The 27,891-nt window shown below is 37.7% G+C and overlaps 1 protein-coding gene across 1 annotated transcript; it reads left to right on the top strand.

The window, feature by feature from the left end:
* The first annotated feature begins 1,112 nt into the window (after window positions 1-1,112).
* Window positions 1,113-26,951, top strand: LOC141726794 (importin-4-like). Its single transcript, XM_074531865.1, has 11 exons — window positions 1,113-1,252; window positions 1,858-1,966; window positions 4,145-4,247; window positions 5,258-5,361; window positions 5,453-5,530; window positions 5,666-5,723; window positions 9,210-9,574; window positions 10,975-11,098; window positions 12,844-12,939; window positions 20,995-21,064; window positions 26,789-26,951. Exons 4-11 carry the CDS (start codon window positions 5,321-5,323, stop codon window positions 26,929-26,931), a joined length of 975 nt encoding a protein of 324 aa, XP_074387966.1. The 5' UTR covers window positions 1,113-1,252; window positions 1,858-1,966; window positions 4,145-4,247; window positions 5,258-5,320; the 3' UTR covers window positions 26,932-26,951.
* Window positions 26,952-27,891: the final 940 nt, after the last annotated feature.

The following is a 27,891-nucleotide window of genomic DNA, read 5'->3' as shown; positions in this document are numbered from 1 at the left end:
AAATATAAATAAATTCCAAAAAAAATCCCAAAAAAATCCCAGAAATTTCTTTTGAAAATCCAAAAAAACCCCAAATTAATTCCCAAAAAAATCCTAAAAATATTACCAGAAATTTCTTTTGAAAATTCAAAAAAAACCCCCAAAAATCCCCAAAAATTCCAAAAAATTCCCAAAAAATCCCCAAAAAAACCCTTGAAAATTCCCAATTTTTAACCCCCAAATTCCCCAAAATTTCTAAAAAAATTCACTAAAAATCGAGAAAAAAGCCCCAAAAAATCCCCAAAAAATCCAAGAAATTCCCCAATAAATCCCAAAAAAATAAAAATAAAATCACAAAAAAAATTAGAAAGAAATCCTAAAAAATTCCTCAAAAAAATCCAAAAAAATCCCCAAAAAAAATCTAAAAAATTCCCCAAAAAATTAAAATAAATTTTCCAAAAAATCCCAGAAAAATCTCAGAAATTCCCCAAAAAATCCCAGAAATTTATTTTGAAAATTCAAAAAAAAACCCAAAAAAATCCCAAAAATTCCCAATAAAATCCCCAAAAAAACCTTAAAATTTCCCAAATTTTGACCTGAAAATTCCCAATTTTTCCCCTTAAAATTCCCAAATTTTAACCCCAAAATTCCGAAATTTTAACCCCAAAATTCCCCAAAACTTCTAAAAAATTCACTAAAAATCGAGAAAAAAATCCCCAAAAAATCCAAAAAAAAATTCCCCAATAAATCCCAAAGAAATTAAAAAAAACACAAAAAAAATTTTTAAAAAATCTTAAAAAATACCAAAAAAATCCCACAAATTCCCCATAAAAATCTAAAAAAATCCCCCAAAAATTAAAAGAAATTCCCCCAAAAAATCCCCAAAAAAATCCCAGAAATTTATTTTGAAAATCCCAAAAAATCCTAAATAAATTCCCAAAAAAATCCTAAAAATATTCTCAGAAATTTCTTTTGAAAATTCAAAAAAATCCAAAAAAAATCCCAAAAATTCCCAAAAAAATCCCAAAAATTCCCCCAAAAAATCCAAAAAACCCCCTTAAAAATTCCTAATTTTTGACCCCAAAATTCCCAATTTTTTGCCCCCAAAATTCCCAATTTTTCCCCTAAAAATTCCCAATTTTTCCCCCCAAAATCCTGATTTTCCCCATTTATTTCCCAGCCTGCAGCTCCGGCTCCCTCCCCCTCCCCTCCCCCATCGTCGGCGCCGTCACCGCCCTGGCCCGGGGGGGGGAGCAGCAGCTCCAGGCACTGGGTTGGTACTGGTTTGTACTGGTTTGTACTGGGAGGGACTGGGAGGGGGAAAATGGGGAAAAAATGGGGAAAATCGGTGAAAAAACGGCGAAAATCGGTGAAAAAATGGGGAAAATATGGGGGAAAAATGGGGGAAATGGGGATTTGGGGTTACTGGATTGTACTGGTTTATACTGGTTTATACTGGGAGGGACTGGGAGGGGAAAAATGGGGAAAAAATGGGGAAAAATGGTGAAAAAATTGCAAAAAAAGGGGGGAAAATGGGGAAAATATGGGGAAAAATGAGGAAAATATGGGGGGAAAAATGGGTTAAAAATGGGGGAAATGGGGATTTGGGGTTACTGGTTTGTACTGGGATGTACTGGTTTATACTGGGAGGGACTGGGAGGAGAAAAATGGGGAAAAATTGGGGAAAAAATGGGAAAATAATGGGGAAAAATGAGGAAAATATGGGGGAAAAATGGGTTAAAAATGGGGGAAATGGGGATTTTTATACTGGTTTATACTGGTCCATACTGGTTTATACTGGTTTGTACTGGTTCTCACTGGTTTATACCGGTTTATACTGGTTTGTACTGGTTTGTACTGGTTTGTACTGGTTTCCAGAGGTTCTGGCTGCCCTTGGCTCCGCCCACGTGGGGGAGGGGCTGCTGGAGGCGCTGGAGCTCGCGCTGCCATTGGCCGACGGCAGCGACCCCGAGGCCACCAGGGTCACGTGAGTGCCAAAATTCCACCCAAATTCCATCCAAATCCCCAAAATTCCCAAAATTTGGAAAAATTGGGAAATTTCCAGAAGTTTTCCCAAAAAAATTCAGAGGAAAAATTCCAAAAAATGGGGAAAATAAAGAGGAAAAAGCGGAATTTTATCGATTGGCTCCGCCCACTCTGCTTAAGCCACGCCCACTCCATACAGGCAATGCTTATTCCCTTAGGCCACGCCCACTCAAATCAAGCCACGCCCACAGCACTTAAATATCCAGCCAGGCCATGCCCATTCAATTTAAGCCACGCCCACTCAAATCAAGCCACGCCCCCAGCGCTTAAATATGCATCCAGGCCATGCCCATTCAATTTAAGCCACGCCCACTCAAATCAAGCCCCGCCCACAGCACTTAAATATCCATCCAGGCCATGCCTATTTCATTTAAGCCACGCCCATTCCATTCAAGCCACGCCCACTCCATCCAAGCCACGCCCATGTGTGTTTGGGTCTGCCCATCGCATTCAAGCCCCACCCACATCGATGTAGCCACGCCCACCCCATTCAAGCCCCACCCACGCATCTTTGGCCCCGCCCATTTCTTTGGCTTTCAGTGGCTCCCAGTTCATCCCAGTAACCCCAAATCCCCTCCCAGTTCATCCCAGTTCATCCCAGTAACCTCAAATCCCCTCCCAGTTCATCCCAGTCCATCCCAGTATAAACCAGTTTGATCCCAGTCCCTTCCCAGCGTAAACCAGTAACCCCCAAGGCCCTCCCAGTCCCTCCCAGTATAACCCCGTTTATCCCAGTTTGCTCCCAGTCCTTCCCAGTTCATCCCAGTATAAACCAGTTTGATCCCAGTCCCTTCCCAGCGTAAACCAGTAACCCCCAAGGCCCTCCCAGTCCCTCCCAGTTCATCCCAGTTCCCTCCCAGTCCAAACCAATCCATCCCAGTATAAACCAGTAACCCAAAACCCCCTCCCAGTTCCCTCCCAGTTCCTCCCAGTTCGTCCCAGTTTGATCCCCGTCCCCTCCCAGTATAAACCAGTAACCCAAAACCCCCTCCCAGTCCATCCCAGTATAACCCAGTTCCTCCCAGTCCATCCCAGTATAACCCAGTTCCTCCCAGTTTGCTCCCAGTCCCTCCCAGTATAACCCAGTTCCCTCCCAGTATAACCCAGTTCCCTCCCAGTTTGTCCCAGTCCCTCCCAGTTCATCCCAGTTCCTCCCAGTATAACCCAGTTTATCCCCGTATAACCCAGTCCATCCCAGTTTGCTCCCAGTTCCCTCCCAGTATAAACCAGTAACCCAAAACCCCCTCCCAGTCCCTCCCAGTATAACCCAGTCCCATTCCCAGTATAACCCAGTCCCTCCCAGTTTGATTCCAGTATAACCCAGTTTGTCCCAGTTTGCTCCCAGTCCCTCCCAGTATAACCCAGTTCATCCCAGTATATCCTAGTCCCATTCCTAGTATATCCCAGTATAACCCAGTCCCTCCCAGTTTGCTCCCAGTCCCTCCCAGTATAACCCAGTCCATCCCAGTATATACCAGTCCCGTTCCCAGTATATCCCAGTTCCTTCCAGTATATCCCAGTCCCTCCCAGTCCATTCCCAGTCCATCCCAGTCCATCCCAGTATAACCCAGTCCCTCCCAGTCCATCCCAGTATAACCCAGTCCCTCCCAGTCCCTCCCAGCCCTAGTCCCAGTCCCTCCCAGTCCATCCCAGTATAACCCAGTCCATCCCAGTCCCTCCCAGCCCCATTCCCAGTATATCCCAGTCCATCCCAGTATATCCCAGTATAACCCAGTCCCTCCCAGTCCATTCCCAGTCCATTCCCAGTATATCCCAGCCCCATTCCCAGTATAACCCAGTCCATCCCAGTATATCCCAGTCCATCCCAGTATAACCCAGTCCATCCCAGTATATCCCAGTATAACCCAATCCCTCCCAGCCCCATTCCCAGTATATCCCAGTATATCCCAGCCCCATTCCCAGTATAACCCAGTCCATCCCAGTCCCTCCCAGCCCCATTCCCAGTCCCTCCCAGTCCCTCCCAGCCCCATTCCCAGTCCATCCCAGTATAACCCAGTATATCCCAGTCCATCCCAGTATATCCCAGCCCCATTCCCAGTATATCCCAGTCCCTCCCAGTATATCCCAGTATATCCCAGTCTAACCCAGTTTGTCCCAGTCTGGCGCTGCTGGCGGCCGTCTCGGAGCTGTTGGGGGAGGGGACGGCGCCGCTGCTGCCGCGGCTGCTCCCGGTCCTGCAGGGGGCGCTGCGGCCGCCGCCGGTGAGTGCCACTGGTTTGTACTGGTTTGTACTGGTTTGGACTGGTTTGGGCTGGGAGGGGGTCTGGGGGTACTGGTTTGGACTGGGAATGGACTGGGAGGGGGTTTGGGGGTGCTGGGAGGTGGTTAAGGGGTTAAAAATGGGGGAAAACGGGGAAAATGGGGATTTTTCTATACTGGTTTGTACTGGTTTTGGGTTTGGGGTTACTGGTTTGTACTGGGATGGGGTCTGGGGTTACTGGTTTGTACTGGGAATGGACTGGGAGGGGGTTTGGGGGTGATGGGAGGGGGTTAAGGGGTTAAAAATTGGGGAAAATGGGGAAAATGGGGGTTTTTCTATACTGGTTTATACTGGTTTATACTGGTTTGTACTGGGAGGGGGTTTGGGGTTACTGGTTTGTACTGGGAATGGACTGGGACAAACTGGGAGGGGGTTTGAGGGTGCTGGGAGGGGATTTAAGAGGGAAAAATTGGGGAAAGTGGGGATTTTTTTGTACTGGTTTATACTGGTTTGTACTGGTTTTGGGTTTGGGGTTACTGGTTTGTACTGGGAGGGGGTTTGGGGTTACTGGTTTGTACTGGGAATGAACTGGGATGGACTGGGAGGGGGTTTGGAGGTGCTGGGAGGGGGTTAAGGGGTTAAAAATGGGGGAAAAAAGGGGAAAGTGGGGATTTTTCTATACTGGTTTGTACTGGTTTATACTGGTTTCTACTGGTTTGGGGTTTGGGGTTACTGGTTTGTACTGGGAATGAACTGGGAGGGAACTGGGACAAACTGGGAGGGGATTAAAGGATTAAAAATTGTAAAAAATGGTAAAAATGGGGATTTTTCTATACTGGTTTATACTGGTTTGTACTGGTTTGGGGTTTGGGGTTACTGGTTTGTACTGGGAGGGGGCTGGGGGTGCTCCAAACCAGTTTATACTGGTTTATACTGGTTTATACTGGTTTATACTGGTTTATATTGGTTTATACTGGTTTATGTTTTATATTGGTCCCTATTTCCCCCCAGCCGCCCTCGGACGCTCCTGATTGGCTGCTCGGTCTCCATGACGACCTGGAGGGGGCGGAGCCTATGGAGGATGACATCACCTCGGAGTCCTCAGAACCAGAGGAGTGAGTAGGCGTGGCCTGGACAGGGTGGGCGTGGCTTGGGGATGAAGCAATGCCCATTTATGGTCATGCCACGCCCCCCCTTCAATCACAGGGCGGAAGTGGGCGGAGCTTTTGCCGGATTGGCCGAGGCGGCGCTGGGGACGCTGGGAGATCTGGCGGAGAACTGCGGGTAACTGGGATATACTGGTTTATACTGGTTTATACTGGTTTAAACTGGGTTATACTGGGTTATATTGGTTTCAACTGGGTTATACTGGTTTATACTGGGTTATACTGGTCCATACTGGTTTTTACTGGTTTCCAGCTCCGCCTTCCTGCCCTACCTGGAGCCCTCCCTGGACGCCATCTTGGATCTGACCCAGGTGAGCCCCTCCCAGTACAAACCAGTACAAACCAGTAACCCCAAACCCCTCCCAGTACAAACCAGTAACCCCAAACCCCTCCCAGTACAAACCAGTAACCCCAAACCCCTCCCAGTACAAACCAGTAACCCCAAACCCCCTCCCAGTACAAACCAGTAACCCCAAACCCCTCCCAGTCCAAACCAGTAACCCCAGAGCCCCTCCCAGTCCAAACCAGTAACCCCAAACCCCAAACCAGTACAAACCAGTAACCCCAGAGCCCCTCCCAGTACAAACCAGTAACCCCAAACCCCCTCCCAGTACAAACCAGTAACCCCAAACCAGTACAAACCAGTAACCCCAGAGCCCATCCCAGTACAAACCAGTAAACCCAAACCCCAAACCAGTACAAACCAGTAACCCCAAACCCCATCCCAGTATAAACCAGTAACCCCAAACCCCGTCCCAGTACAAACCAGTAACCCCAAACCCATCCCAGTACAAACCAGTAACCCCAAACCCCCTCCCAGTACAAACCAGTGACCCCAAACCCCCTCCCAGTACAAACCAGTGACCCCAAACGCCCTCCCAGTACAAACCAGTAACCCCTAACCCCTCCCAGTACAAACCAGTAACCCCAAAGCCCCTCCCAGTACAAACCAGTAACTCCCAGTTCCTCCCAGTTTCCCCAGTTCCAGGTCCGAGGCGCCACCTACGAGGCCCTGGGGAGCCTCTGCTGCTGCGGGACGGACGCCCAAACTGGTTTGTACTGGTTTATACTGGTTTGGACTGGGAGGGGGGTTTGGGGTTACTGGTTTGTACTGGGAGGGGGTTTGGGGTTACTGGTTTATACTGGGATGGGTTTGGGGTTACTGGTTTGTACTGGTTTGGACTGGGAGGGGCTCTGGCGTTACTGGTTTGTACTGGGAGGGATTTGGGGTTACTGGTTTGTACTGGGATGGGGTTTGGGGTTACTGGTTTGTACTGGGAGGGGCTCTGGGGTTACTGGTTTGTACTGGGAGGGGTTTGGGGTTACTGGTTTGTACTGGGAGGGAGTTTGGGGTTACTGGTTTGTACTGGGAGGGGTTTGGGGTTACTGGTTTGTACTGGGAGGGGTTTGGGGTTACTGGTTTGGACTGGGAGGGGGTTTGGGGTTACTGGTTTGGACTGGGAGGGGGTTTGGGGTTACTGGTTTGTACTGGGAGGGCTTTAAATGGGTCCATACTGGTTAATACTGGTTTATACTGGTCCATACTGGTCCATACTGGTCCATACTGGTCCATACTGGTTTATACTGGTCTATACTGGTTTATACTGGTTTATACTGGTCTATACTGGTCCATACTGGTTCATACTGGTCCATACTGGTTTCAGGCCCCGCCCCCTCCCGGCACAAGGCTTTCTCCGCTCTCCTGGCCGGGCTCAAGAAGGACCCGGAAGTGGGCGGGGCCTTGGCAGCGGTGGGCGGGGTCGGGCGGATCCTTCAGCTGCCAGGCCACGCCCACAAGGAGTGGTTGGAGCCCATTGGACGTGCGCTGTGTGACGTCATCACCGGGGAGGTAAAGAGGGGGTGGGGCTTGAATAATGATGGGTGGAATGGGCGGGGCTTAAAGGGGTTTTGATACAGAATTTGTGGGCGTGGCTTAACTGAAGTGGGCAGGGCTTGAATGAGGAATGGGGTGTATTGAAAAGTGGGCGTGGCTTAGACAACATAGGCGTGGCCTAAATGGGTTCATATGGAAATGTGGGCGTGGCTTGTTGTAGGCATGGCATACATTGGGTTTACATAGAAATTGTGGGAGTGGCGTAAAACATAAGGGCGTGGCCGAAGTGGGTTTTAATAGGAAATGGGGGCGGGGCCTAAATAATGTGAGCATGACCAAAGTGGGTTAATTATAGAAATGTGGGTGTGGCTTAAATTGAATAATTATTGAAATGTGGGTATGGCCTAAATGGGTTGTTATAGAAAGGTGGGCGTGTCTTAGTCATGTGGGCGTGGCCTAAATAGGGTTAATAGCAAAGTGTGGGCGTGGCTTAAATGTTGTGGGCATGCTCAATATGGGTAATAATGAATTGTGGGCGTGGCTTAAATGACATGGGTGTGCCCTAAAATGGGTTGATAAGGAGATGTGGGCGTGGCCTAATCATGTGGGTGTGGTGAATTATGTGGGCGTGGTTTAAGTGGGTTTGTATGGAAATGTGGGCGTGGTTTAAAATTAATTGGGTGTGGCCTAAGCGGGTTATTGTGGAAATGTGGGAGTGGCTGTAAATAAGTGGGTGTGGCCTAAGTGGGTCGTTATGGAAATGTGGGCGTGGTTTAAAGGACCAGGGCGTGGCCTAAGCGGGTTATTGTGGAAATGTAGGCGTGGCTTAAAATTAACTGGGTGTGGCCTACATTGGTTTAATAGACCTGTGGGCGTGGCTTAAAATTAACTGGGTGTGGCCTAAACGTGTTCATATGGAAATGTGGGCGAGGCTAAAATGATGTGGGCGTGGCCAAAGTAAGTTAATATAGGGATGTGGGCGTGGCTTTATTAAATTCTTGCTAATATGGGTTCATATAGAAATGTGGGCGTGGTTTAGGTTGGTTAATATGGAAATGTGGGCGTGGTTTAAATGAAATGGGCATGGCCCAAATGCATTAATAACAAAATGTGGGCGTGGCCTAAACTATTTGGGTGTTGCCCAAATGGATTAATAAGGAAATGTGGGCGTGGCTTAAGGCATGGGAGCGGCTTAGCTGTTTGTGGGTGTGGCTTAAGGATTGTTTAATGTCATGGGCGTGGTGTTGAGGAGGGTGGGCGTGGCTTAAACTGTGGGAGGGGATTAGGATTATTTGTGGGTGTGGCCTCAAGGTGTTTAGAGAGGATCTGGGCGTGGTTAAATTGGGGTGGGCGTGGCCTAACAAAGCTCCTCCCCCTTTTCAGATCACCTGCCTGAAATCCCGGGAGGAGGACGACGACGAGGAGGTGGGGGAGGGGCTCCCAGTTCATCCCAGTACAAACCAGTACAAACCAGTAACCCCAAACCCATCCCAGTACAAACCAGTACAAACCAGTAACCCCTCCCAGTACAAACCAGTAACCCCAAACCCCTCCCAGTACAAACCAGTAACCCCAAACCCTTCCCAGTACAAACCAGTAACCCCAAACCCCATCCCAGTACAAACCAGTAACCCCAAACCCCAAACCAGTACAAACCAGTAACCCTAAACCCTCTCCCAGTACAAACCAGTAACCCCAAACCCCCTCCCAGTACAAACCAGTAACCCCAAACCCCATCCCAGTACAAACCAGTAACCCCAAACTCCCTCCCAGTACAAACCAGTAACCCCAAACCAGTACAAACCAGTAACCCCAAACTCTCTCCCAGTACAAACCAGTAACCCCAAACCCCCTCCCAGTCCAAACCAGTAACCCCAAACCCATCCCAGTACAAACCAGTAACCCCAAACCCCTCCCAGTACAAACCAGTACAAACCAGTAACCCCCATTTTCCCCCCCCCAGACCTCCCAGCGCTCCGAGCTCCGCGAAACCGCCTCCGATTGGCTGCCGGAAGTGGGCGTGGCCATGGCCCGCGAAGGCGTGGCCGGCACCGGAGGGGGCGTGGCCTTCCCGCCCCGCCTCTTCCGCCGCATCCTCCCCTCCCTATTGGCCGCCCTGGCTGACCCCGCCCACCCGGGGGCGCGCTCTTGGGCGGCCGCCGTGATTGGCCAGCTGGGCCACGCCCTGGGCAGCGAGGCCACGCCCTTTTTGGCGGATTTGGGCCCCGCGTTCCGATTGGCTGTCGGGGATGGCGACGATGAGGTCAGAGCCAACGCCTTCTACGCCATTGGTCGGATCGGGGAGGCCGTGGGACACGCCCACCACGAGTATCCACCAATCAGAGGGAAGGGGGAGGGGTTTGGAGAATAAGCCACGCCCACCACCATTAAACTCCACCCACCAGCCTTAAGCCCCTCCCATATTTACATAAATTTAGTTAAGCCCCTCCCACTATTATAAAAAACACCCACCAACCTTAAGCTCCTCCCACATTACAATAAAAGGAGTTACGACATTCCCACCACCCTTAAGCTCCTCCCACTGCCCTTAAACCCCGCCCATTTCACTCAGACCACGCCCACAACGCCACAAAATTATTTAGGCCACACCCAGTGCCTTTAAGCTCCTCCCACTAGGCTTTAGCTCCGCCCACATTGCCCTGAATGGGCTGGATCTCTATAGGCCACACCCTTTGGTTTTAAGCCACACCCACTATGCCGTAAAAGGCTTTAAGCTCCGCCCACATGTCTTTGAAATCCTTTAAGCTCCTCCCACCACCTTTAAACTCCACCCACATTCCCTTTAAAGGCTTTAAGCTCCTCCCACCACTCTTAAACCCACCCACATTCCCTTAAAATGTGTTAAACCCCGCCCACTCCCATGAAGCCCCACCCACAATTCCTTATAAGGCCTCAGGCTCCTCCTACCACACTAAAACCCTGCCCACATTCCTTTAAATGTCTTTAAACCCCGCCCACATTCCTATAAAAGGCTTTTAGCTCCTCCCACCACCTTTAAGCCACACCCATTTTCCTTTAAATGTTTTTAAGCCCCGCCCACACTGCCCTAAAAGGCTTTAAGCTCTTCCCACCACCTTTAAACTCCGCCCCCATTCCCATAAATGGCCTTAAGCTCCTCCCACCAACTTTAAGCCCCACCCATATTCCCCTAAAAGGCCTTAAGCTCCTCCCACCACCTTTTAGTCCCACCCATATTCCTTTAAATGTCTTTAAGCCCCGCCCACTTTCCCATAAATGGCTTTTAACCACTCCTACCACCTTTAAACCCCGCCCACATTCTTTCAAATGCCTTTAAACCCCGCCCACGACCTTCAAACCCCGTCCACATTTCTATAAGTGGCTCTAAGTCCCGCCCACATCCTTTTTGCAGGCTTTAAGCCCCGCCCACATTCCCTTACATGGCTTTAAACTCCTCCCACCACCTTTAAACCCCGCCCACATTCTTTTAAATGCCTTTAAACCCCGCCCACGTTCACTTTGAAAGCTTTAAACCCCGCCCACATTTCCTTATATGGCTTCAAACCCCTCCCACTATCATTAAACCCCGCCCACTCCCGCAAGCCACGCCCCATTTCTATACAAAGCCACCAAACCCCACCCCCATTCCCATACAAGCCACACCCCCGCCCTACTTTCCATACAAACCCCTCCTCTTTTTTCCAAACCCCGCCCCCTTCCTTTTTATTTTTCCTTAATTGGTTGCTCAGGGGGGCGTGGCCGGGGGCGGAGCTCTGTAGCCACGCCCTCCGCCCCGGGGGGGAGGGGCCAGGCCGGGTCCGGGACAACGCGGTGGCGGCACTGGTGAGGCAGCCGGGGTTGCCATGGCAACGGGTAAGGCTCTACTGGTTTGTACTGGTTTCTACTGGTCCGTACTGGTTTGTACTGGTCTATACTGGTTCATACTGGTTTATACTGGTTTTTAAAAATTTTTTAAAATTTTTTTCTCATTTTTTAGCATTTTTTTACCATTTTTTTCTCATTTTTTCCCACCCATACTGGTCCATACTGGTTTATACTGGTCTATACTGGTTTGTACTGGTCCATACTGGTTTATACTGGTTTTTAGCATTTTTTAAATTTTTTTTATTTATTTTTTAGGATTTTTTTACCATTTTTTTCTCATTTTTTCCCACCCATACTGGTCCATACTGGTTTATACTGGTCCATACTGGTTTGTACTGGTCCATACTGGTTTGTACTGGTCCATACTGGTTTATACTGGTTTTTAGCATTTTTTAAAAATTTTTTTTCTGATTTTTTAGCATTTTTTTACCATTTTTTTCTCATTTTTTTCCACCCACAATGGTCCATACTGGTTTATACTGGTTTATACTGGTCCATACTGGTTTGTACTGCTCCATACTGGTTTATACTGGTTTTTAAAAAATTTTTAAATATTTTTCCTGATTTTTTATCATTTTTTTACCATTTTTTTCTCATTTTTTCCACCCATACTAGTCCATACTGCTTTATATTGGTTTGTACGGGTTGCTCTTATGCTGGTTTATACTGGTTTATACTGGTCCATACTGGTTCTTACTGGTTTATACTGGTTTGTACTGGTTTTTGCCATTTTTTACCAGGTTTTTTTCACCCATACTGGTCTATACTGGTTTATACTGGTCCATACTGGTTTATACTGGTTTTTCCCATTTTTTCCTATTTTTTCTGATTTTTTTTTCAGTTTTTTTCCCTCCATACTGGTCCATACTGGTTTATACTGGTCCATACTGGTTTTTCCCATTTTTTCTTATTTTTTCTGGGTTTTTTTCGACCTGTACTGGTCCATACTGGTTTATACTGGTTTGTACTGGTTTTTCCCATTTTTACCAGGTTTTTTTGTCCACACTGGTTTATACTGGTTTATACTGGTCCATACTGGTTTTCCCCATTTTTTCCTATTTTTTCCCGATTTTTTTTCTGTTATTTTCCACCCATACTGGTCCATACTGGTTTGTACTGGTTTATACTGGTTTTTCCCAATTTTTTCGCGATTTTTTCTTGTTTTTCTATCTATACTGGTTCATACTGGTTTGTACTGGTTTATACTGGTCCATACTGGTTTATACTGGTTTTTCCTATTTTTACCAGGTTTTTTTCTTTTTTATCCACCCATACTGGTTTATACTGGTTCATACTGGTTTTTCCCATTTTTTCCTATTTTTTTGGGGTTTTTTAAATTTTTTTCCACTCGTACTGGTCCATACTGGTTTATACTGGTTTATACTGGGATTGGGATGAACTGGGAGTGGATTTGGGGCTTTAAAATGGTGAAAAATGGGCAAAAAATGGCCCAAAAATGGGATTTTTTTGGGGTTTTTTCTGCTTTTACCGGTCCATACCGGTCCATACTGGTTTGTACTGGTTTGTACTGGTTTGTACTGGTTTGTACTGGGATTGGGATGAACTGGGAGTGGATTTGGGGCTTTAAAATGGTGAAAAATGGGCAAAAAATGACCCAAAAATGGGATTTTTTCGGGGTTTTTTCTGCTTTTACCGGTCCATACTGGTCCGTACTGGTTTATACTGGTCCATACTGGTTTGTACTGGTTTGTACTGGTCTGTACTGGTTTCAGGCCCTGCCCCTGGTTCTGGGCTCGCTGCCGATCACGGCGGATCTGGAGGAGGAGGAGCCGGTGCTGAGATTCCTGCTGGGAATGGGAGCAGAGAGGGTGAGAGACAAAAATTCAACAAATTCACCCCAAAAATTCAACAAAAATTGGGAAAAATTTGGGAAAATTTAATTTAAATTTTAGGAAAAAATTGGGGAATAAATGGGGGGAAAAAAGGGAAAAATTCAGGAAAAAATTGAGGAAAAAATCAATAAAAATTCATAATAAAATGGGGAAAAAATGAGGAAAAATTAAGGAAAAAATCAATTAAAATTCGGAATAAAATGAAGAAAATTTGGGGAAAAAATGGGGGAAAAAAAGGGGAAAATTCAGGGAAAAATTGGGGAAAAAATCAAGAAAAATTCGGGATAAAACGGGGAAAAAATGAGGAAAAATTAAGGAAAAATCAATTAAAATTCGGAATAAAACGGAGAAAATTTGGGGAAAAAATCTGGAAAATTGGGAGAAACTAGTGGGAAAAATATGGAAAAAATTTGGAAACTTGGGAGAAAATTGTGGGAAAAAATTTGGAAAAAGTGGGGAAAAAGAGGAAAAAATTCAGGAAAAAATGCAGGAAAAAATCAAGAAAAATTCAGAATAAAATGAGAAAAATTTGGGGAAAAGATCTGGAAAACTGGGAGAAAATTGTGGGAAAAATTTTAGAAAAAATTTTGGAAAAATTGGGGAAAAATTAAATATAAAGAAAATTTAGGAGGGGAAAAATTGGGGGGGAAAATGAGAAATTTTGGGAAAAATTTGGGAAAAAATGGGGAAAAAAAAGGGAAAAATTCAGGGAAAAATTCGGGAAGGAATCATTAAAAATTCAGAATAAAATGGGGAAAATTGAGAGAAAATTAAGGAAAATTTTGGGAAAAATATCTGGAAAATTGGGTAAAAATTTGGAAAAAATTTGGAAAGAGTGGGGGAAAAAAAGGGAAAAATTCAGGGAAAAATTCGGGAAAAAATCAAGAAAAATTCGGAATAAAATGGGGAAAAAATGAGGAAAAAGTTCAGTGAAAAATCAAGAAAAATTCAGAATAAAATGAGGGAAAATTGAGGGAAATTGGGAGAAAAGTGTGGAAAAAAATTCAGGAAAAAATTTGGAAAAATTAAATATAAAAAAAATTTTAAAGGGGATAAATTTGGGGGAAAATGAGAAATTTTAGGAAAAAATTGGGAAATAATGGGGGAAAAAAAGGGAAAAATTCAGGAAAAAATTCGGGAAAAAAATCCATAAAAATTCGGAATAAAATGGGAAAATGTGGGGAAAAATTAAAGAAAATTGGGAGAAAATTGTGGGAAAAATTCCAGAAAAAATTTGGAAAAAATGAAATGTAAAAAAAATTTGAAAGGAAAAAATTTGGGGAAAGAAATTAAAAACTTTAGGAAAAAATTGGGAAATAATGGGGGAAAAAAGGGAAAAATTCAGGAAAAAATCAATAGAAATTTAGAATAAAATGGGAAAAATGTGGGGGAAAATTGAGAGAAAATTAAAGAAAATTTGGGAAAAAAAATTAAAAAATTTTAGGAAAAAATTGGGAAAAAAAAGGGAAAAATTCAGGAAAAAATTCGGGAAAAAATCAATAAAAATTCAGAATAAAATGGGGAAAATATGGGGAAAAATTGAGAGAAAGTTCAAGAAAGTTTGGGGAAAAATTGAGGAAAAAATCATTAAAAATCCAGAATAAAATGGGGAAAATTTGGGAAATATTTAATTTAAATTTTAGGAAAAAATTGGGAAAAAATGGGGGAAAAAAGGGAAAAATTCAGGAAAAAAATCAAGAAAAATTCGGAATACAATGGGAAAAATATGGGGAAAATTGTGGGAAAAATTTGGAAAAAAATTTGGAAAAATTACGGAAAAATGAAATATTAAAAAAAATTGGAAAGGGCAAAATTTGGGGAAAAAATGTGGAAAAAAGAGGGAAAAATTGAGGAAAAAATCAATAAAAATTTGGAATAAAATGGTTAAAATGTGGGGGAAAATTGAGAGAAAATTTGGGGAAAAAATCTGGAAAATTGGGAGAAAATTGTGGGAAAAAATTTGGAAAAAGTGGGGAAAAAAAGGGGAAAATTCAGGAAAAAATTCGGGAAAAAATCAAGAAAACTTCGGAATAAAACGGGGAAAAAATGAGGAAAAATTAAGGAAAAAATTAATAAAAATTCGGAATAAAACGGAGAAAATTTGGGGAAAAAATCTGGAAAATTGGGAGAAACTAGTGGGAAAATTATGGAAAAAATTTGGAAACTTGGGAGAAAATTGTGGGAAAAAATTTGGAAAAAGTGGGGAAAAAAGAGGGAAAAATTCAGGAAAAAATTCAGGAAGAAATCATTAAAAATTCAGAATAAAATGGGGAAAATGTGGGGAAAAATTGAGAGATAATTAAGGAAAATTTGGGGAAAATAATCTGGAAAATTGGGAGAAAATTGTGGGATAAAAGGGGAAAAATTCAGGAAAAAATTCAGGAAAAAATCAAGGAAAACTCAGAATAAAATGGAGGAAAATTGAGGGAAAGTTGGGAGAAAATTATGGGAAAAAATTTGGAAAAAAATTTTGAAAAATTGGGGGAAAAAAAAGGGAAAAATTCAGGAAAAAATCATTAAAAATTCAGAAAAAAATGGGGAAAAATTGCGGGGAAATTAAGGAAAATTTGGACAAAATTCTAGGAAAAACTTGGAAAAAATTTGGGAAAAATTCAGGAAAAATTGAGGAAAGAATCAATAAAAATTCAGAATAACATGAGGGAAAATTGAGGGAAAGTTGGGAGAAAATTGTGGGAAAAAATTTGGAAAAAAATTTGGGAAAATTGGGGAAAAATGAAATATAAAAAAAATTTGAAAGGGGAAAATTTGGAAAAATTTAATTTAAATTTTAGGAAAAATTGGGAAAAATGGGGGAAAGAAAGGGAAAAATCAGGGAAAAATTTGGGAAAAAATCAAGAAAAATTTAGAATAAAACGGGGAAAAAATGAGGAAAAATTAAGGAAAAAATCAAGAAAAATTCAGAATAAAACAGGGAAAATTTGGGGAAAAAATGTGGAAAATTGGGAGAAAATTATGGGAAAATTATGGGAAAAATTTGGAAAAAGTGGGGAAAAATGAAATATAAAAAAAATTATGGAGGGGGGAAAATTTGGGAAAAAATGTGGGAAAAAAGAGAGAAAAATTGACGAAAAAATCAATAAAAATTTGGAATAAAAAGGGGAAAAATTGAGAGAAAATAAAGGAAAATTTTGGGAGAAAAATCTGGAAAATTGGGAGAAAATTGTGGGAAAAAATTTGGAAAAAGTGGGGAAAAAAAGGGAAAAATTCAGGAAAAAATTCAGGAAAAAATCATTAAAAATTCAGAATAAAAGGGGGAAAATGTGGGGAAAATTGAGAGATAATTAAGGAAAATTTGGGGAAAAAATTTGGAAAAAATTTTGGAAAAATTGGGGAAAAAAGAGGGAAAAGTTCAGGAAAAAATGCGGGAAAAAATCAGGGAAAATATGGGGAAAAATTGAGGGAAATTGTGGGAACAATTTGGAAAAAATTTGGAAAAAATTAAATATAAAAAAAATTTTGGAGGAGATAAATTAAGGAGAAAAAATTAGGAAAAATGTGGGAAAAAGAGGGAAAAATTCAGGAAAAAAATGAGGGAAAAATCAAGAAAAATTCAGAATAAAATTGGGAAAAATTGAGAGAAAGTTGGGAGAAAATTGTGGGAAAAATTTGGAAAAAATTTGGAAAAAATGAAGTTAAAAAAAACTTTGGAGGAGATAAATTGGGGAGAAAAAATTGGGAAAAAATGTAAGAAGAAGAGGGAAAAATTCGGGAAAAAATTCGGGAAAAAATCAATAAAAATTCGGAATAAAACGGGAAAAATATGGGGAAAAATTGAGAGAAAATTCAAGAAAGTTTGGGGAAAAATTGAGGAAAAAATCATTAAAAATCCAGAATAAAATGGGGAAATTTTGGGAAATATTTAATTTAAATTTGAGGAAAAAATGGGGGAAAAAATTGGGGGAAAAAAGGGGAAAAATTCAGGAAAAATTCGGGAAAAAATCAAGAAAAATTCGGAATAAAATGGGGGAAAAATGAGGAAAAATTAAGGAAAAAATCAATTAAAATTCAGAATAAAATGGGGGAAAATTGAGGGAAAGTTGGGAGAAAATTATGGGAAAAAATTTGGAAAAAGTGGGGAAAAAAAGAGAAAAATTCAGGAAAAGAATTCCAGAAAAAATCATTAAAAATTCAGAATAAAAGGGGGAAAATGTGGGGAAAAATTGAGAGATAATTAAGGAAAATTTGGGGAAAATAATCTGGAAAATTGGGAGAAAATTGTGGGAAAAAAAGGGAAAAATTCAGGAAAAAATTCAGGAAAAAATCAATAAAAATTCAGAATAAAATGGGGAAAATGTGGGGAAAAATTGGGGGAAAATTAAGGGAAATTTGGACAAAATTCTAGGAAAAATTCAGGAAAAAATTCGGGAAAAAATCAATAAAAGTTCAGAATAAAATGGGGAAAAATTGAGGGAAATGGGGAGAAAATTGTGGGAAAAAAATTTGGAAAAAATTTGGAAAAATGAAATATAAAAAAAAAATTTAAAGGGGATAAATTTGGGGGGAAATGAGAAATTTTAGGAAAAAATTGGGAAATAATGGGGGAAAAAAAGGGGAAAATTCAGGAAAAAATTCAGGAAAAAATCAATAAAAATTCGGAATAAAATGGGGAAAAAATGAGAAAAAATTAAGGAAAAAAATCAATAAAAACTCGGAATAAAATGGGGGAAAATTGAGGGAAATTGGGAGAAAATTGTGGGAAAAATTTGGAAAAAGTGGGGAAAAAGAGGAAAAAATTCAGGAAAAAATTCAGGAAAAAATCAAGAAAAATTCGGAATAAAATTGGAAAAATATGGGGAAAAATTGAGAGAAAGTTCAAGAAAGTTTGGGGAAAAATTGAGGAAAAAATCATTAAAAATCCAGAATAAAATGGGGAAAATTTGGGAAAAATTTAATTTAAATTTTAGGAAAAAATGGGGGAAAAAATGGGGAAAAAAAGGGATACATTGAGGAAAAAATCAAGAAAAATTCGGAAAAATATGGGGAAAAATTGTGGGAAAAATTTGGAAAAAAATTTGGAAAAAAATTTGGAAAAATTGGGGAAAAACGAAATATAAAAAAAACTATGGAGGGGGGAAAATTTAGGAAAAAATGTGGGAAAAAAGAGGGAAAAATTGAGGAAAAAATCAATAAAAATTTGGAATAAAAAGGGGAAAATGTGGGGAAAAATTTAGGGAAAATTAAGGAAAATTTAGGGAAAAAAATCTGGAAAATTGGGAGAAAATTGTGGGAAAAAAATTGGAAAAAACTTGGAAAAATTGGGGGAAAAAAGGGAAAAATTCAGGAAAAAAATTCAGGAAAAAATCAAGAAAAATTCGGAATATAATGGGAAAATTTGGGGAAAAATTGAAGAAAATTTGGAAAAAATTGTGGGAAAAAATTTGGGAAAAGTGGGGGAACAAAAAGGAAAAATTCAGGGAAAAATTGGGGAAAAATCAATAAAAATTCAGAATAAAATGGGGGAAAATTGAGGGAAAGTTGGGAGAAAATTGTGGGAAAAAAATTTGGAAAAAGTGGGGAAAAAAAAAGGAAAAGTTCAGGAAAAAATTAAAAAAAATTCAGAATAAAATGGGGAAAATGTGGGGAAAAATTGGGGGAAAATTAAGGAAAATTTGGACAAAATTCTAGGAAAAATTGGAAAAAATTTGGGAAAAATCCAGGAAAAAATTCATGAAAAAATCAGTAAAAATTTAGAATAAAATGGGGAAAAATGGGGAAAAATTGAAGAAAATTGGGAGAAAATTGTGGGGAAAAAAAGGGAAAAATTCAGGAAAGAATCAATAAAAATTCAGAATAAAATGGGGAAAATATGGGGAAAAATTGAGGGAAATTGGGAGAAAATTGTGGGAAAAAATTTTGAAAAAGTGGGGAAAAAGAGGCAAAAATTCAGGAAAAAATTCAGGAAAAAATCAATAAAAATTCGGAATAAAATGGGGAAAATTTGGGGAAAAATTGAAGAAAATTGGGAAAAAATTGTGGGAAAAATTCCAGAAAAAATTTGGAAAAAATGAAATGTAAAATAAATTTTGGAGGGGATAAATTTGGGGGGAAAATGAGAAATTTTGGGAAAAAAATAGGGAAAATTTGGGGGGAAAATTGGGGTGGATGTGAGAGGAAAATTGGAAAAAAATTGGAAAAAAATATGGGAATTTCAGGAATAAATTGTAATTGAATAAAAGAAATTAATTTGGACAAATTTGGGGAAAAACAGCAAAAAATGGGAAAAAATTCAGGAAGAAATTGGGTGAAAAGGGAAAATTTGGGGGGAAAAATTCAGGAAAATTGTGAATAAAAATGGAGGAAAAAAGAAAAATATTGGGAAAATTTGGGGGGAAAATGGAAAAAAAAGGGAAAAAATTGTGGGAAAACTTGGGAAAATGCAGGAATAAATTGGGAAAATATCAAAAAATTTTAGGGAAAAAACTTAAGGAAAAATGGAAAATTTTGGGAAAAAATTGAGGGAAAATTTTGGAAAAAAATGGAAATAATGGTGGGAAAATTTGGGAAAATTCAGGAATAAATTGGGAAAATCTGGGAAAATTTGGGGGGAGAAAAGGAAAACTTTGGGGAAAAATTGAGGGAAAAAAGTGGGAAATATTCAGGTAAAATTTGGGTAAAAAATTGAAAAAAAGGGAAAAAAATTGTGTGAAAAATTCAGGAGCAAATTGGAAAAACCTGAGAAAATTTTGGGGAAAAAATTTGGGGGAAAAATGGGAAATTTTAGGGAAAAAAATGGGAAATATTCAGGGAAAATTTGGGTAAAAAATGGAGAAAAAAGGGAAAAACTTGGGGGAAAATACGGAAAAATGTAGGAAAAAATTGGGAAAATTTTGGGGAAAAAAATTGGGGATAAAATGGAAAATTTTGGGGAAAAAATTGCAGAAAAATTTGGGAAAAAAGTGGGAAATATTCAGAGAAAATTAGGACAATTTGGGTAAAAATCTGGGAAAAAATTTGAAAAAACTTGGGAAAAAAAAATTGAAAAAATTGGGGGGGAAAATGGAAAATTTGGGGAAAAAATTGAGGAAAAAATTGGGAGAAAATAAAAAAATATTCAGGGAAAATTTTGAAAATTTGGATAAAAAATGGAGAAAAAAGGGAAAAATGTGGGAAAATATGGGAATATTTGGGGAACAAAATTTGAAAAAAATTGGGGGAAAAAATTTGAAAAAATTTTGGGGAAAAATGGAAAATGTGGGGAAAAAAATGGAGGGAAAATTTGGGTAAAAAGTGGGAAATATTCAGGAAAAATTTGGAAAATTTGGGGAAAAAAATGGAGAACAATGGGAAAAAATTGTGTGAAAAATTCAGGATTAAATTGGAAAAATCAGAGAAAATTTTGGGGAAAAAGTTTGAAAAAATTTGAGGGAAATTTGAAGGAAAATTTGGGAAAAAATTTGGAAATATTCAGTGAAAAATTGGGAAAATTTGGTTTAAAATCTGGAAAATTTAGGGGAAGAAATTTGAAAAAAATTGGGGGGAAAATGGAAAATTCGGGGAAAAAATTGCGGGAAAAATTGGGAAAAAATTGGGAAATATTCAGAGAAAATTATGAAAATTTGGGTGAAAAATTGATAAAAAAGGGAAAAATTGGGCGAAAATTTGGAAAAATGAAGGAATAAATTGGGAAAACTTTTGGGAAAAAATTTGGGGGAAAAAGGGAAAATTTGGGGAAAAAAATTGAGGGGAAAAAGGGAAAATATTCAGGGAAAATTTGGGGTAAAAAAAGGAGAAAAATAGGAAAAAATTATGTGAAAAATTCAGGAATAAATTGGAAAAATCTAAAAAAACTTTGGGGAAAAATTGAAGGAAAATCTGGGAAAAAAGTGGGAAATATTCAGGGAAAAATTGGGAAAATTTGGGTAAAAATCTGGAAAAATTTGTGGAAAATTCAGGAAAAAATTTAAAAAAAAATTAATAAAAAACTAGAAAAAATTTCCATAAAAATTAGTGAAATTTTAATTTAAATTTTTCCAATTTTTGTGAATTTTAACCCCAAAATTTCAATTCCAGCTCCTCCCCCACATTCCCGAACTCGTCGGCGCCGTCGGCCCCGGCCTGGCCCTGGGGCGGCTCCAGAAAGGTCGGAAAATTCCGGAAATTTCTGGGAATTTATGGAAAAATTTAAAGTTTTTGGGAAAAAATTAAAAAATTTGGGGGTTTTACCAAAATTTTTGTGATTTAAATGGGATTTTTTGGAAAAAAATGAGGATTTTTAAGGAAAAATTTGGGATTTTTTGGGGAATTTTTGGGAATTTTGAGGGAATTTGGGATAATTTCAAATTTTAGGGAAAATTGGGGAAATTTTGGAGGAATTTTGAGAAAAAAAATGGATTTTTCGGGCAATTTTACAGTGGAAATTTTATTTTAAAAATTGGAATTGTGGGGAAATTTTAGGAGGATTTTGGGGGAATTTAGGGATTTTTAGGGCAATTTTAGAGTGGAATTTTGAGGTTAAAAAATTGGAATTTTTGGGAGAAATTTTGAGGAAAAATTGGATTTTTAGGGCAATTTTTGAGTGAAAATTTTGATTTAAAAAATGGAAATTTTGGGAAATTTATGGAGAATTTTGGAGGAAATTTAGGGATTTTTAGGGCAATTTTAGAGTGGAAATTTAAATGTAAAAATGAAAAATATTGGGGAAATTAAGAAGGAATTTTGGAGGAAAAAATGGATTTTTAGGGCAATTTTAGAGTGAAAAATTTTACTTTAAAAATTACAATTTTGGGGAAATTTTATGAGGATTTGGGGGAATTTCAGGGATTTTTAGGGGAATTTCAGAGTGGAAAATTTAGTTTAAAAAATGAAAAATTTTGGGGAATTTTAAGGAGGATTTTGGGGGGAAAAATGGATTTTTAAGGCAATTTTGGAGTGGGAATTTTTGTTTTAAAAATTAGAATTTTGGGGAAATTTCAGGGATTTTTAGGGCAATTTTAAAGTGGAAATTTTGGTTTAAAAAATGGAAATTTTTGGGAAATTTCAGGAGGATTTTGGCGGAACTTCAGGGATTTTTAGGGCAATTTTAAAATGAAAATTTTAGTATAAAAAATTGGAATTTTGAGAAATATAAGGAGGAATTTTGGAGAAATTTAGGTATTTTTAGGGCAATTTTAGAGTGGAAGTTTGAGGTTAAAAAACGGGAATTTTGGGAAATTTTAGGAAGATTTTGGGAGAAATTTAGGGATTTTTAGGGCAATTTTAGAGTGGAAATTTTTATTTTAAAAACTAGAATTTTGAGGAAATTTTAGGAGGATTTTGGGGGAAAAAATAGATTTTAAGGGCAATTTTAGAGTGGAAATTTTAATTTAAAAAATGAAAAATATTGGGGAATTTAAGGAGGAATTTTGGGGGAAAAAATGGATTTTAAGGGCAATTTTAGAGTGGAAATTTTAATTTAATAAATGAAAAATTTTGGGGGGAAAAATGGACTTTTAGGGCAATTTTAGAGTGGAAATTTTAATTTTAAAAATTACAAATTTGAGAAAGTTTTAGGAGCATTTTGAAGGAAATTTAGGGATTTTTAGGGCAATTTTAGAGTGGAAATTTTAATTTTAAAAATCAGAATTTAGGGAAAATTTAAGGAAAATTTTGGGGGAATTTCAGGGATTTTTAGGGGAATTTTAGAGTGGAAATTTTGGTTTAAAAAATGAAAATTTTTGGAAATTTAAGGAGGATTTTGGGGGAAATTCAGGGATTTTTAGGGCAATTTTAGAGTGGAAGTGTGAGATTAAAAAATGGGAATTTTGGGGAAATTTAAGGAAGATTTTGGGGGAATTTCAGGGATTTTTAGGGGAATTTTAGAGTGGAAATTTTTATTTAAAAAATTGGAATTTTGGGGAATTTTAAGGAGGATATTGGGGGAAAAAATGGATTTTTAGGGGAATTTTAGAGTGGAAATTTTAATTTAAAAATGAAAAATATTGGGGAATTTAAGAAGGAATTTGGGGAAAAGAAATAGATTTTTAGGGTAATTTTAGAGTGGAAATTTTAATTTTAAAAAATTGGAATTTTGGGAATTTTAAGGAGGATTTTAGGGGAAAAAATGGATTTTTAAGGCAATTTTAGAGTGGAAATTTTGGTTTAAAAATGGGAATTTTTGGGAGGAATTTTGGGGGAAAAATGGATTTTTAGGGCAATTTTAGAATGGAAATTTTAATTTTTAAAATCATAATTTTGGGAAAATTTAAGGAAAATTTTGGGGGAATTTCAGGGATTTTAAGGGGAATTTTAGAGTGGAAGTTTTTGTTTAAAAAATGGGAGTTTTGGGGAAATTTTAGGAGCATTTTGGGGGAATTTCAGGGATTTTTAGGGAAATTTTACAGTGGAAATTTTAGTTTAAAAATGGTAATTTTGGGGAAATTTAAGGAAAATTTTGGGGGAATTTCAGGGATTTTTAGGGGAATTTTAGAGTGGAAATTTTGGTTTAAAAAATGAAAATTTTTGGGAAATTTAAGGAGAATTTTGGGGGAAATTTAGGGATTTTTAGGGCAATTTTAGAGTGGAAATTTTAATTTAAAAAATGGGAATTTTTGGGAAATTTCAGGAGGATTTTGGGGGAAAAAATGGATTTTTAGGGCAATTTTAGAGTGAAAACTTTTATTTTAAAAATTAGAATTTTGGAGACATTTTAGGAGGATTTTGGGGAAAATTTAGGGATTTTTGGGGCAATTTAGGGTGGAAGTTTGAGGTTAAAAAATGGGAATTTTGGGGAAATTTAAGGAGGATTTTGGGGGAAAAAATGGATTTTTAGGGCAATTTTAGATTGAAAATTTTGGTTTTAAAAATGGAAATTTTTGGGAAATTTATGGAGGATTTTAGGGGAATTTCAGGGATTTTTAGGGGAATTTTAGAGTGGAAATTTTAGTTTAAAAAATGGGAATTTTGGGGAAATTTAAGGAGGAATTTTGGGGGAAAAAATGGGTTTTTCGGGCAATTTTGTAGTAGAAGTTTTAATTTAAAAAAGGGGAATTTTGGGAAAATGTAAGGAGGAATTTTGGGGAATAAAATGGATTTTTAGGGGAATTTTAGAGTGGAAATTTTATTTAAAAAAAATTGGAATTTTGGGTAAATTTAAGGAGTATTTTGAAGGAAAAAATGGATTTTTAGGGCAATTTTGGAGTGGAAGTTTGAGGTTTAAGAATGGGAATTTTTGGGGAAATTTAAGGAGGATTTTGGGGGAATTTCAGGGATTTTTAGGCAATTTTAGAGGGAAATTTTAATTTAAAAAATGGGAATTTTGGGGAAATTTTAGGAGGATTTTGGAGGAATTTCAGGGCTTTTTAGGGGAATTTTAGAGTGAAAATTTTGGCTTAAAAATGGGAATTTTGGGGAAATTTAAGGAGAATTTTGGGGGAAATTTAGGGATTCTTAGGGCAATTTTAGAGTGGAAGCTTGAGGTTAAAAAATGGGAATTTTTGGGAGAAATTTTGAGGAAAAATTGGATTTTTAGGGCAATTTTCGAGTGAAAATTTTTATTTTAAAAATTAAAATTTTGGAGAAATTTTAGGAGAATTTTGGGGGAATTTCAGGGATTTTTAGGGCAATTTTACAGTGGACTTTTTAGTTTAAAAAATGAAAAATTTTGGGAAATTTAAGGAGGAATTTTGGGGAAAAAATGGATTTTTAGGGGAATTTTAGAGTGGAAATTTTTATTTTAAAAATTGGAATTTTGGGAATATTTTAAGAGGATTTTGGGGGAATTTCAGAGATTTTTAGACCAATTTTAGAATGGAAATTTTGGTTTAAAAAAATGAAAATTTTTAGGAAATTTAAGGAGGATTTTGGGGAGAAAAAATGGATTTTTTTGGCAATTTTAGAGTGGAAATTTTAATTTTAAAATTTGGAATTTTAGGGAAATTTAAGGAGGATTTTTGGGGAAAAAATGGATTTTTCGGGCAATTTTAGAGTGGAAATTTTGGTTTAAAAAATGGGAATTTTGGGGAATTTTAAGGAAAATTTTGGGGGAAATTTAGGGATTTTTAGGGCAATTTTAGAGTGGAAATTTTAATTAAAAAAATGAAAAATTTGGGGAAATTTTTGGAGGATTTTGGGGGAAAAAAATGGACTTTTAGGGCAATTTTAGAGTGGAACTTTAAATTTTAAAAATGGGAATTTTGGGGAATTTCAGGGATTTTTAGGGCAATTTTAAAGTGGAAGTTTGAGGTTAAAAAATGAAAATTTTTGGGAAAATTTAAGAAGGATTTTGGGGGAATTTTATAGTGAAAATTTTGGTTTTAAAAATGGAAGTTTTTGGGAAATTTAAGGAAAATTTTGGGGGAATTTCAGGGATTTTAAGGGCAATTATAGAGGGGAAATTTTAATTTTAAAAATTAGAATTTTGGGGAAATTTAAGGAGGAATTTTGGGGGAAAAAATGGATTTTTTGGGCAATTTCAGAGTGGAAATTTTAATTTAAAAATGGGAATTTTTGGGGGAAAAAAATGGATTTTTAGGGTAATTTTATAGTGGAATTTTTAATATAAAAAATGGGAATTTTGGGGAAATTTTAGGAGGATTTTGGTGGAATTTCAGGGATTTTTAGGGGAATTTTAAAGTGGAAATTTAAATTTAAAAAATGAAAAATTTTGGGAAATTTAAGGAGAATTTTGGGGGAATTTCAGGGATTTTTAGGGCAATTTTAGAGTGGAATTTTTATTTTAAAAATTAGAAATTTGGGGAAATTTATGGAGGAATTTTGGGGGAAAAAATGGATTTTTTGGGCAATTTTGGAGTGGAATTTTTAGTTTAAAAAAATGGGTATTTTGGGGAAATTTAAGGAGGATTTGGGGGAAATTTAGGGACTTTTAGGGCAATTTTATAGTGGAAATTTTAGTTTAAAAAATGAAAAATTTTGGGGAATTTTAAGGACGATTTTGGGGGAAAAAATGGATTTTTAGAGCAATTTTAGAGTGGAAATTTAAATTTAAAAAATTAAAAATATTGGAGAATTTAAGGAGGAATTTTGGGGAAAAAATGGATTTTTAGGGCAATTTTAGAGTGGAAATTTTAATTTAAAAAAATTAGAATTTTGGGGAAATTTAAGGAGGAATTTTGGTGGAAAAATTGGATTTTTAGGGCAATTTTAGAGTAAAAATTTTGGTTTTAAAAATGGAATTTTTTGGGAAATTTAAGGAAGATTTTGGGGGAATTTCAGAGATTTTTAGGGCAATTTTAGAGTGGAAATTTAAATTCAAAAAATAAAAAAATTTGAGGAAATTTAAGGAGAATTTCGGGGGAAATTTAGAGATTTTTAGGGCAATTTTAGAGTGGAATTTTTAATTTAAAAAAAGAAAATTTTGGGGAATTTTTAGGAGGAATTTTGGAGGAATTTCAGGGATTTTTAGGGCAATTTTAGAGTGGAAGTTTGAGGTTAAAAAATGGGAATTTTTGGGAGGATTTTGGGGCTAAAAATGGATTTTTCGGGCAATTTTAGAATGGAAATTTTAATTTTAAAAATCAGAATTTTGGGGAAATTTAAGGAAAATTTTGGGGGAAATTTAGGAATTTTTAGGGCAATTTTAGAGTGGAAGTTTGAGGTTAAAAAATTGGAATTTTGGGGCCAAAAATGGATTTTTTGAGAAGATTTTAGGGGAAAAAAATGGGAATTTGGAAAAAATTTTGGGGAATTTTGGGCAGTTTTGAGAGAATATTGGAAGAATTTCAGACTTTAGGCAATTATTGGGAATTTTTAGAGGAATTTGGGGAAATTTTGGGAAAAATTTGGGGAATTTTTGGGTTTTTTCCTCATTTTTTTCTCTCTTTTTCGGTCACTTCCTGTTCCTGTCCCGTGTTTGGCTCCGCCCCCTCAGATCTCAGCCAATCCCTGCTCGCGCTGCTCCGCCAGGTGGGCGGGGCCGACCCCCAGCGCTTCCGGGTGGGCGTGGCCTCGCTGGACCCCGCCCACGCCGCCATCTTGTGCCGGATGTTGGATGACGTCACCGGCAGCCAATAAAAACGGAGAATGACCAAAAATGGGTGTGGTTTGTTCTTTGGGGGGCGTGGCTTAAAAATTTTAGAAGTTTAACAAAGTTTCAAAGAATTTCTTCTAAATTGACATTTGAATTTTTAATTATTTTAACTTTTTAGAATTAATTTTAATTAATTTCATTTAAATTTTAATATGAATTAAAATATAATTTTAGTTAAAATCAATTAATTGTAATTAAAACATAATTAAAATAATAAAAATGAAAATAATAATAATAAAAAAAAATTAATTTAAAATTATGTTAAAAATTCCTGAAATTCACCCAAAATTAGAAAAAATATAATTCTGTTGGGAATTAGAATATAACCACACAAAATTTGCATAAAATTGGCATAAAATTTGCATAAAATTTGTATAAAATTTGTATTAAATTATGGTAAATTTTAAAAAATAATTTTAACAATTCTACTCGAAATTCTGCCCAAAGTTGCTTAAAGTTTTTCCCCAAATTCTCCCCCCAAAAAAATTAAAAACTTTTCTCAAAATTTTATTAAAATCCTTCAAAAAAATCTGAATATTTCACTCAAAATCCCAGAATTTCCACCCAAAAATGTCCCAACATTTTCTCAAAATCGGAGTTTTCACCTCAGATTTTCCAAATCCCAACAAATTCTTCCAAAATTTCCTCAAAATTTCTCAAAATTTGAGATTTTAACCCAAATTTTTCAAAATTTCTGAAGCATTAAAATTTTCACCCTAAAATTTCCCTAAATTTCCTGAAAACTCCCCAAAATAATTGAAAAATTTTAAAATTCCCAAATTTCCTTTTAAAAATTCTCTGAAAACCTCAAAAAAAATCCGAATTTTGCAAAAATCATGAAAACTTTCTTAAAATCCCCCAAAATTTTAATAAAATTCCCACCCAAAACTCCTCAAAATTTCCACATTTTCACCCGAAATATCCCCAAAAATCCCCCAAATTCT

The sequence above is a fragment of the Zonotrichia albicollis genome, chromosome 40 (assembly GCF_047830755.1).
Source record: "Zonotrichia albicollis isolate bZonAlb1 chromosome 40, bZonAlb1.hap1, whole genome shotgun sequence".
NCBI classification, from domain to species: domain Eukaryota; kingdom Metazoa; phylum Chordata; class Aves; order Passeriformes; family Passerellidae; genus Zonotrichia; species Zonotrichia albicollis.
The sequence above is the reverse complement of the archived record's forward strand: the minus strand, read 5'-3'. Positions and strand labels throughout refer to the sequence as shown.

Excerpts from the sequence above, each read along its gene's own strand:
- LOC141726794 (XM_074531865.1), top strand. The coding sequence starts at position 5,321 with ATGGAGGATGACATCACCTCGGAGTCCTCAGAACCAGAGGA. Across the intron at positions 5,531-5,665 it reads GATCTGGCGGAGAACTGCGG|CTCCGCCTTCCTGCCCTACC; the intron begins GTAACTGGGATA and ends ACTGGTTTCCAG. Across the intron at positions 12,940-20,994 it reads TGGGAATGGGAGCAGAGAGG|CTCCTCCCCCACATTCCCGA; the intron begins GTGAGAGACAAA and ends TTTCAATTCCAG.